At 47.5% G+C, this 11457-nt stretch overlaps 1 protein-coding gene across 1 annotated transcript; it reads left to right on the top strand.

Moving 5' to 3' along the window:
* The first annotated feature begins 8467 nt into the window (after nt 1-8467).
* On the top strand, nt 8468-10088 carry LOC147978370 (uncharacterized). The gene is made up of 2 exons (XM_087514729.1): nt 8468-9503; nt 9853-10088. The coding sequence occupies exons 1-2, from the start codon at nt 8468-8470 to the stop codon at nt 10086-10088; spliced, it is 1272 nt and encodes a 423-aa protein (XP_087370855.1).
* Nucleotides 10089-11457: the final 1369 nt, after the last annotated feature.

Raw genomic sequence — 11457 nt, 5'->3', positions numbered from 1 at the left:
GAATATTCAGGTCCGAAAGATTCAAGACAAAAGTTCATATTGACATAAAAATGATAATACTTCAAGCATACTAACTAAGCAATTATGTCTTCTTAAAATAACATGGCCAAAGAAAGTTCATCCCTACAAAATCATATGGTTTATTCATGCTCCATTTTCATCACACAAGAATGCTCTCATCATGCACAACCCCGATGACAAGCCAAGCAATTGTTTCATACTTTAGTAATCTCAAACCTATAAACTTTCACGCAATACATGAGCGCGAGCCATGGACATAGCACTATGGGTGGAATAGAATATAATGAGGGGGTTATGTGGAGAAGACAAAAAGGAGAAAGTCTCACATCAACGAGGCTAATCAATGGGCTATGGAGATGCCCATCGATTGATGTTAATGCAAGGAGTAGGGATTGCCATGCAACGGATGCACTAGAGCTATAAATGTATGAAAGCTCAACAAAAGAAACTACACTACAAAAAAAGACACATCCGTGACATTTTGGGCCGAACGAATTTTTTTCCTGTCATACATATGACACCTCTATGACGATAACTGTGACAAAACCCGGTATCATCATAGATGTGGTGGGCTCCTACTTCTATGACAAAAAATCATGACAGAAAATGGGCTTTTTGTCCTGGGTGGGCCAGAGACGCAGCCGCATGACATTCTTTGGGCCGTCCATGATGGAAAAAACCGTGGTAGAAGCGAGGGGAAGGAAAATTTCGGGGAGTTCCCGGTTACGGTGGGAGGTCGGGGCCGAGCGATGCGCGTTTCTCTCGTACACGTACGCGCGTGTGTGCGAGGCGTTGGCTCTAACTGAACCCGAACGAGGCGTTGGGCTCTAACTGGACCCGAGCGATTGCACTGCAGGCTACGCGTTATTGAACCCGAGCGATCGATCGATGGCTGTTAACTGAACCCGATCGAGCGATTCCTTCGCTACTGCTGCTAACTAAAGCCGATCGATGCTGCCTCTGGATGAACAGTGAGCGTTGCGGGGGGGGGGGGGTTGGATGAACAGTTCCCGGTGGTGGTGGATGAACAGGACCCCGTGGTGTTGCCTCTGGATGAACAGGACCCCGATCGATCGAGACGGTTGGGGCTGGATGAACAGGACCCCGTGGAGGGCAGGATGAACAGGACCACCCTGTGGAGGGCAGGATGAACAGTAGACGGTGGAGGGCAGGATGAACAGTAGCCCATGGAGGGGTGGTTGAACAGGAGCCCGTGGAGAGGGCTGGTTGAACAGTAGCCGGTGGAGTAGCGCGCGGTGGAGGCTGGATGAACAGTCGTAGATGGAGGCTGGAGGAGGTCGACGGTGGATGAACAGTAGCTCGTGGAGGCTGGAGGGGGTCGACGGTGGAGATGAACAGTATCCCGTGGAGTCCCGTTTTGCGGTACGCCACACCCCTCCCGATGAACAGGACCCCCGTTTCGACCGTAGCGCTCCAACACAAGTCCGTTTCCTCCGTTTTGCGGTACGCCACACCCCTCCCCATGAACAGGACCCCCGTTTCGGCCGTAGAAGGTCCGTTTCCTCCGTTTTACGGTACGCCAGACCCCTCCCGATCAACAGGACCCCGTTCCGAACGTAGGAGGTCCGTTTCCTCCGTTGTGCGGTACGCCAGGCCTCGTTTCCATCGCCTGTTCCGTCCAAGCCCTCCCGATGAACACGACACATTTCGTTGCCTCCCCATGAACACGACGCATTTCGTTGCCTCCCCATGAACACGACGACGACGTTGTTTCTCCGTTCCGACCCAGCCATGTACACGAGCTCTCGCCGTACGTATGCGCGAGTAGGCGTTCGAGACCCCGCCTGTATGTACACATAGGTGGCCGTATTTTCTTTCTTGCACCCTGGCCGCCCTCTACTACGACACGTGCGCGCCTCTACATCCACCAGTATATATGTACGTACACGTTCGTGACCAGAATGACAACGCTACGTACGCTTCGACCAGGTGGGTCCCGACTGTCAGGCACTTCCTTGCGTGCGAAGATGTAGTTGGTGGGTCCCATCAGTCAGGGGGGCGAAATACGGTGGCCCATCCGGTGGGTCCCCGCTGTCAGGTGGAGGAATAATTATTTTGCACGTAATAAGGAGGCACTTCCTTGCTACGGCCGTGGACCCAGCTGTCAGCCTCTCCACGTACAGTCCACGTCCGATGGAAGCCGTTCCTTGACCACGTTGACCATGCCGCGCCAAGAGCTCCAGGGCGGTGGACGACGGCGAGGCCTAGGAAGGGGACGACGCGGAGCCGGGGAAGACGCGACAGTGGATGCCCACGCGTAGAGGAGTACGAGGGCACTGGTTCGCTGTGGTGTGAGGCTGCCGTCGCCGCAGAGTAACATGGGGTGTGGGTGAGTAGAGGGATGGCCTGGCCAGCGGTGGGAGTAGTAGGGTGCGGTGAGGCCTCCGCCGCATCGCAGCCGGCCACGGGAGGCAGGAGCACGAGGCACGGCCGGCGCTGGTTTGGGCGGCTAGAGCAAGAAGACCAGAGGTTGAAGAAGCACTACGGCCGTTGGATGGACATCGTACGGTCACTGGAGCTAGAATCGTGCATATTGACTAAGTTGACAAAGCCCTCCGTCCCCGTCAACTTAGTAGGCCCACAAGTCAGCCTGCCACTAACAGGGGGAGTATTCATTTTTTGTGCGTAATAAGGAGGCACTTCCTTGCGTGCGAAGATATAGCTGGTGGGTCCGAGTTGTCAGCGGCGATAATGTTTTTTTCGCGAAATACAAAGGCTCTTTCGGTGGGTCCCTAATGTCAGGTGGAGGAATCATTATTTTGCGCGTAATAAGGAGGCATTTCCTTGCGTGCGGCCGTGGACCCAGCTGTCGGCCTCTCCACGTACAGCCCACTTCAGATGCATGTCGGTCGTTGACCACGTTGACCAGGCCGCGCCGAGAGCACCACGGAGGTGGACGACGGCGAGGCCTAGGAAGGGAACGCCACGGAGGCAGGGAAGACTCGACAGTTGTTTCCCACGCGGAGGGGAGTACGACTGTACGAAGGTTTACTGGTTCGTGCCGTCGCCGGAGAATAATAGCAGGTGTGGGTGAGTAGAGGGATGGCTAGGCCAGCGATGGGAGTACGGTGGGGCGGTGAGGCCTGCGCGGCAGCACAGCCGGCCGCGGGGAGGAGGGAGCAGGCAGTCCCGCCGGCGCTTGTTTGAGCGGCTGGAGCAGGAAGAGCAGAGATTGAAGAAGCACGACGGTCGTTGGATGGACATCCAACAGTCACTGCTTGTGCGTCAACCTTTTTTTTAGGAAAGCCTCAAATATGTGGAAAACAGCATACAACCCATCTGCCATTATTTCTAATAATTTTCAGCCCATTTGCTAATTCTTAAGGTTTTTTTGAGCCCATATTCTTTTTGTTAGCATTACAGCCCAAATTGTGGCCACGGTTAAAAAATTATACGAAATTTTCCATATTCCGGTGCGGTCCGAACTGTTTTTAATTCCGAAATTTCGACTCGCATTCAAGCTGATTTTAAAAATAAATGTATATCAATATAAAATCCAACAAATTCTCCACGCATAAAAATTAATGTAATTTAAAATCTTGAAATGAAAAAAAAGATATTTGAAACTAATTGCTGGTTTGATGTGTTTTAAAAATGTACAGCCCATTTATCATTACTGATGGGCTATTTTCTCGGCTAGCCGAATGAAAGCTCTCCTCGTCTTGAAAGATTTGCAGCCCAACAGGCCTGACAAAGCAACTTACTTGGCAAATCACAAAAAACTGGGCTGTGGCCATGGACCCAGCTGTCAGCTCTCCACGTACAGTACTCTTCCGATGGAAGTCGTTCCTTGACCATGTTGACCACGCCGCGCGGAGAGCACCACGGCGGTGGACGACGACAAGGCATAGGAAGGGGACGACGCGGAGTTGGGGAAGATGCGGCAGTGGAAACCCGCGCGGAGAGGTGTACGAGGGTTCACTGGTTCGGTTGCGGTGTGAGGCTGCCGTCGCCGTAGGGCCTGGCCAGCGGTGGGAATAGTAGGGGCGGTGAGGCCTCCACGGAAGCACAGCCGACCATGGGAGGCAGGAGCATGCGGCACGACCGGCGCTGCTTTGGGCGGCTGGAGCAAGAAGACTAGAGGTTGAAGAAGCACTACGGTCGTTGGATGGACATCGTACGGTCACTGGAGCTAGAATCGTTCATATTGACTAAGTTGACAAAGCCCTCCGTCCCCGTCAACTTTGTTGGCCCACAAGTCATCCTCCCACTATGGTGGGTCCCAGCTAGCAGGGGGTATTCATTTTTTTGTGCGTAATAAGGAGGCACTTCCTTGCGTGCGAAGATATAGCTAGTGGGTCCGACATGTCAGCGGGGGGAACGTTTTTTGTTGTGAAATACAGAGGCCCTTCCGGTGGGTCCCAGCTGTCAGGTGGAGGAATCATTATTTTGTGTGTACAGTCCACGGCCGATGGATGTCGTTCGTTGACCAAGTTGACCAGGCCGCGCCGAGAGCACCATGGCGGTGGACGACGGCGAGGCCTAGGAAGGGAACGACACGGAGCCAGGGAAGACTCGGCAATGGTTGCCCACACGGTGGGGAGTACGAGGGTTTACTGGTCCGGCTGCCGTCGCCGGAAAATAACAGGAGGTGTGGGTGAGTAGAGGAATGGCCTGGCCAGCAATGAAGTAGGGTGGGACGGTGCGGCCTGTGCGGCAACACAGCTGGCCACGGGAGGCGGGAGCAGGCAGTCCCACCGGAACTGGTTTGGGCAGCTAGAGCAAGAAGATTAGATATTGAAGAAGCAGCACAGCCATTGGATTAACATCCAACGGTCACTGCTGCTAGAATCATTTGTGGACTAAGTTGACAAAGCCAAAGTACACGCCAACCTAGTAGACCCACAAGTCAGCCTCCAAATCTGTCCCAAACAGCATACAGCCCGAAATTTCTAGCCAGATTCAAATTAATTTTAAATCTAAATATACCTTAATTTCAATTCAATGAAATTTTACCCGCACAAAAACAATGAAATTTAAAATATCAAAATCCGAAAGAAAATAGTATTTTGGAACTAATTGTCTGTTTGCTGTATTTTTTCATTTTACAGCCCATTTATTATTACTTATAGCCCATTTCTTATTACTTATAGCCCATTTTCTGGGCAAAATGCATCCCTCCTCGTCTTGAAAGATTTCTGGCCCAGCAGGGCGTAGAAAAGCAAGTAGGCCTACGTTGGTTATTCTACAAAAAACAAAATAGCTGGCTAGCAATTTTCAGAAAGGAAAAAAACAAACTGGGTTGGCCATGTGCTAAACATATGAAAAAAAAGCCTGGGCTAGACGGGCCACGGGTCCCGCACAACCCAGTTGATACCCTTCTCCGTCCCGAAAAAACAAAATTACTGCGCGCGCTGCTGGGTCCCTACTGTCATCCTCACCATGTACAGTCATCTCCTTATTCTTCTCGGTTGTTGACCATGTTGACAACACCGGAGGGCGGCGCCGCGGCGAGCGAACCAAGGCGGAGGACGATGGTGAGGCCTCGGACGGGAACGAACAGGAGCCGGGGCAGATCCCAGCCAGCCGTGGGAGGCGGGAGCAGGCGGTCCCGCCGGCGCTGGTTTGGCTTTGGTGGCTCGAGGAAGAAGAGACTGAAGAAACGCGACAGACGTTGAATGTCAATCCAACGGTCAAGGTTGGCACAATCGTTTTGTTGACTAAGCGGACACCAAGTAGCATACTTTTTTATATAGAGAGGAAATGCGTTCGTCTGCCGTCCTCCTCATAGGGAACGTTCGCCACATAAGTGACTAGCACCCTTGGTTTTCAACCGAGAGGTCTTGGGTTTGAGTCCCAGGAACTCTCAATTTTGTCCTCCTTCCTTCCTCGCAAAAAAAGGGAAAGAAAATCAAAGACTAGGGAAGGCGTACAGAACAAGCTAGTGTACCAGTAATGAGATGTTGCCGAGTTTTAGAAAAAAGAAAGACGTGCTCCTGTAGCTGGTTCGAATCCAAACCTAGACTATGACTATATATGGTGCTATGCTACTCTGCAAGTAATCAAACTGACATATCCAACGTTCGCTTCTCCTCTTCTCTACTTACTCTGCCTAGCATCAGAAGCTCCGGCCGCAGCAACCATGTCCGCTGGCTGCTCGTCCACCTGCTCTTCAATAGGCAACAACCAGATATGCGCCAAGTCGCAACCCGTACCATCTCCTGTGGGTCTCATCACACCCTCGCCGGCACGCGCACCGCAGCCGATTGCTCATCGCAACCCACTACCGTTGGTGTGGTGCCACTGCTACAAATCACGCAGAGTCATCCGTCGCGTCTCAACCACAATCCGCAACCCTGGCCGAGTCTTCTACAAATGCCTGAATCATGGGGTAATAATATGTTTAAGTGTTGTTCTGCTGCTTTCAGTTGCTGATTTTTTAATAGTTTGGTTGATGATCTACCAATTTGATTCGTGCAGAAAAGGGAAGATTCATGCCATATATTTCTGGGAAGTTGCTGATGTGGGGGAATGCAACTACGCTGATTATTTGGTTAGCCGAGGAATCCCAATACCAGCAGGTTGGGGTGTTGGACAAGTAGCTGGTCAACACATTTCACATACATCTTCTGGCAATCAAATATGTGGTTTATTGAGTTTTATTCATTCATTTCTTGCTATGAATTGTTGAATTTGTGAATGATAATCATATAAAGAATCATTTACTAGTCATTTGTTTCTTTTGCAGAAACGTGCGCAAAGGCACTATAAACTTCAAGATCCAGACTAGTGGTTAAGGGAACCGGTCAAGTGAAAAGAAAGAAGAAAGACAGAGGGACTTGTGTGTGAAGAAATGATGCTCCAGGGGACAAGTTAAAGAAGAAAGGGACCTTCTTGTGAAGAAAGAAGAAAAGGAGAAGGGCCAAAATTGCAAAGTGGCAGATCAGAGGAGGGGTCAAAATCCCTAGAGGCCGCCGATCCCCATCGGGTCTGGCATCTCCATCTCTCTCCCTCACCACTTCTTCCATCTCCGGCCGCCGCCGCGGCCAGGCTGGCGTGGCGGCGCGCCACCCAGCACCTCCACACGCTCCACACCACCGCCATCCATCACCACCACTCCCCGCTTCACCGTGCCACCATCACCACCGCACCACTGAGCACCTCCGCGCGAGAGTTTCCTTGCTGCTGCTCCTTCTTCCCTCGCCTTGCTGCTGCTTCTACTGCTTCTTCTCCAAGCCCCGCTGCTGCTCCCTTCTTGTTGCGCCCCTGCTCCTCCTTCTCCTCTCTCCATCCCCACGTTGCTGCTGCTTCTTCTTGCGACTTCCTGCTCCCTTCGCCTACCTTGCTTCTCCCTGTCTCTTCTCCGAACCTTTTGCTGCTCCTCCTTCCCCCACGAACCTGCTGCTGCTCCTTCCTCAATCTCCTACTGCTTCTCTTCTTCTTCTATCTTGCCGCTGCTTATCTCTCTTTCTGAATTTTCTGTAATAGGAGATGTGTAGTACTTGTAAGGTTCAGATTTTGATAAGTGTTTGCAACCAACTAGTTTGCTCAGTTCGTACTTGTTAAATATCATGTCCTAAATTCTATGTTCTAAATAGTGGATTTCTTGTTGCTTTGGGAACTAACTAATATGCAATATTTTGTTACTTTGGTAATATGTGTTCTGTCAGCATATATGTGTGTTCACCCTGTGTATTTCTTCTCGCTGTACTAGTTAATTTCTACCAGTAATTTTTAGTTGTTAAATACTGTTGTGTTGTTCTGTGGGTACTAATCTTGTGGCTTGGAAGATTTCGTTTCTGTTGTCTCTTGTTAACCTGAACCGTGGTGTATTATCTTGTTCGCATATGTGTGGTTTTGTGTGTTCTGTAGTACGTGTATTAGCTATGTACCTGTGATATATAAATGTGTGTGTGTGTGTGTGTTTGATTCGATACAATTATATTTTTTCATATATTCTTGTTTCTTCCCTTTGTTTATGTTTGATAGTAATGTGTCCTTGTCATGTTATGTTCATGTCCTTCCACTTCTCTTGTCATTGATGTATACTCGTATTAGTATTTTAACTTCTCAAGCATTACGAAAATACCAAAAAGACAACGAGTAAAATCTGAATCTCCCTTTTGCTTATTTTCATTTTCTTTGTCGTCGACTTTGGTTAGTTAAGGTCTATATTTCCTCGCAATCATCATCTGAACTCTGTCACCTAGCTTTAGCCGAGCATCGTTGCCGTCGCCTAGTCCCTGTGGAGAACACGACACTCACAGAATGGGGCATTAAAAACCCACTGTACCTACAACTGATCATTTTGGCGCCGTTGCCGGGGACTAGCGTCATGCGATTGTGTTAGGCTATAGACTAGGTTTTTCTTCTTTCTCTAGTTTGTGCCATACATTTGTGATATGTCTCTAATCACTAACCCCTGTTCTAGCTAGTATCTTTTTGTTTTCTTTTCCTTTTGCAGGTTAGAGCTATCTAGTCGGTTATGGCATATTATTCAGATTGTCTCGGAGATGCGAGGAACACTACAAACAGCATGGAAAGTATTCAAGAACTGATAAGTAATATTTCCCATCGATTAGATGATTTAGCTCGGCAGCGAGAAGTAGTTTTTGAGGATAGGCCTAGCTCTTATGATCCTTATTCTAGAGGTCATCCTTATGTTTCTCCTACATGCCATATTTGTAGATTTCAGGGCCATTCACCCGCCGAATGTCAGCGTGGTTACTCTCACGCTCCCGATTGTTATGGCATGAGCTTCGCCCCACAGCCAAGCTCATACCAAAACAATTACTCACATGGGTGGCCTGAAAACCAGAATATGTCATATAGGAGCAACAACCCTGAGATCTCATCGTTTGCCTCTAGTTATCCAATGCAGGGATTTAGGTACAATGAGGAGAGCCACAACTATGCACCACAACAATTTTATTCACCTCCTACTCATATGCCTCAGCACCAGGAGATGTTGCCAATGGAGTTAAATGGTCCTCCATTTGGTCAACCAACAATTCCAGCACCTGTCGTGCAATCTCATGTGCAAGTGCCCACACAAGATGAGTTCGATGACATAGACAAGCTCACATTTTTGAGTCTCGAGTTCACTTGGAGTGCCGAGGATGATCCAATTAGGCTGGTGATACTAGAGGAAATGAAGAAGATCAAGAGTGGAAAAGAGCTAGTGGAAGAAGTAAGGAAAATTGAGAAGAACATCAATGTTCGAAGTACTATCTCCTCCCTCCTTGAGCTGAGTCTTGCCGAGATTCCCCTTCATACATGTGAGGTTCCAACACCGTCACACCCAGCTGAGCAAGATAGCGAGAGTCCAGAGAAAGAGAGACCTCAGATTGAAGATGAATTAGAAGACAAGGAACAAGATGATCAAGAGCTGCAATTCCCAAGTGATCAAGATGAAGATCCGCTACCTATCACTCATGAAGAAGTAAAAGAAGCTGATGTAGTTGAAGATGAAGAACCTGAGATTCATTTTCCTATTGTCATACAAGAGCGTGATATAGTAGGTTTATCTAATCCTCTCGATGACATGCGTCCATATGAATTGTTTGCTACTACCTTGCATTGCATGATGTTATCTGTTAAAGTAGATTTGAAGAAGTGTTTGCTTGGATATGATGATACATATACTGTTGGTGGCATTGCTCATATTAATGATGATCACACTTATTTTCCTCATGCCAAACCTATGCTTAATGATAAATATCATCCTCATGTTAGTATTGAGCTTGATGATTCCTATCATACTCGCCATGTTCTTTATAGCTATGCTTATGTAATTGGGTACTCTATTGATGATTTAGAGGGCATTACCCCTTTCACTTGTATGGTCTCTTTTGTCGAGTGCTCTTTCAGGTTTTTGCTACTGCACCGTTCACTACATGCTGACCAGGTTCGAGGTGACATTCCTTGGGACCCCGATGGATTTAAAGCATGGTGAAGAGGAGAAGCAATGGGCACATACAAGGAAGAGAAAAGCTGGAGCGTGCACGAGGATAGAGAGCATGAGGATAGAGAAGCAAAAGGAGAGGAGTCACGATGCAAGAGGATGTGAGATGATCGAGCGAGTTCTACTTCATAAAGCCCGGTGAGCTGTTTCATGACCCCAATCTGAATATATCATCTATTGATACAAGCTGAAATCAATTGCTAGTTGGGTTGCTTGAGCCATTTCTTAAATATCGTCCCACTGAATTTTACCTTCGACATAGGGTGATTGATGTGAATATGTGAACTGAGTGTTGAATGCCTTGTAAACTAGTGATCTATACAATGCTTGCTTTGCTGAAAGTAGTGGAAGCTATTAGTTTTGAGTGCTCAAATCCCTAGTGCACTAGAAAACTTAATCATTTTTTGCATTTACTATGATACACCTAGATCACCATGTTTAGATGCTGAATTTGTGCTAAGTGTGTTCCCATTGAGAGCAATCACCTAACCACTATGGATTAGCATGCTATGTTCCCTGGATCGGTAGCATGTGAACCAGACATGGAGAAGTGATGATTCCTGTTTTTGTGCTTATGCGTTGTTCATTTAAGATAGCTAATAATGAATAAATAAGTCTGGTCTACCTACAGTAGCATGTCATGTTCCCTGGATCGGTGGCATGTGAAATCTGGTAGCTTGGACAGTAATAAATAAATAAAAATGTAATTGTCGAACCAGGTGTATACCATGTTCTCGGGATCAGTGGTATATTCCTTTGGGGAGAAAAACAAAAAAAAACTAATGATTGGTCGAGCCAGGTGTATACCATGTTCTCGGGATCGGTGGTATGTTCCTTTGGTAAGACTGATAAAATATTATCATTACTTTCTTCAAATTCAATAAGTGGTTCAACCACAAAATTTTATTTCTGCAAATAAGAGATTTAATTCCAGTTCTTTTTGTTCTCGGGATCATGCTCTCTTTAGGAACCATTTGGCGTAGTCATCATTTAAACCTGTTGATCCTCTTTTATCATTGTAAAATGGTCATGCTTACTAGTATCCTACTCCTTTGTAGCACTCTTAACCATCAATTTTCACTAGCTAAGTCCAAAGCATGCATTGTTTGGAGATCTATTTTACTAGGACATCCTTTACTCAGCTCACTGTTCATATTCTTGCTCTTGTCATCTACCTTTGTTTGAGGACAAGCAAAGATTTAAGTGTGGGGGAACTTGATCAACACATTTCACATACATCTTTTGGCAATCAAATATGTGGTTTATTGAGTTTTATTCATTCATTTCTTGCTATGAATTGTTGAATTTGTGAATGATAATCATATAAAGAATCATTTACTAGTCATTTGTTTCTTTTGCAGAAAAGTGCGCAAAGGCACTATAAACTTCAAGATCCGCACTAGTGGTTAAGAGAACCAGTCAAGTGAAAAGAAAGAAGAAAGACAGAGGGACTTGTGTGTGAAGAAATGATGCTCCAGGGGACAAGTTAAAGAAGAAAGGGACCTTCTTGT

Source organism: Triticum urartu, chromosome 3A, assembly GCF_056163025.1.
Source record: "Triticum urartu cultivar PI428250 chromosome 3A, HENAU_Tu73, whole genome shotgun sequence".
NCBI lineage: Eukaryota > Viridiplantae > Streptophyta > Magnoliopsida > Poales > Poaceae > Triticum > Triticum urartu.
Note: the sequence above shows the minus strand (reverse complement) of the source record. Positions and strands in the feature narration are given on the sequence as shown.

Bases quoted from the DNA above. Each gene is read 5' to 3' on its own strand.
- LOC147978370 (XM_087514729.1), top strand. From the start codon at position 8,468: ATGGCATATTATTCAGATTGTCTCGGAGATGCGAGGAACACTACAAAC. The intron at 9,504-9,852 runs GTTTATCTAATC...GTGCTCTTTCAG, and splicing joins ACAAGAGCGTGATATAGTAG to GTTTTTGCTACTGCACCGTT.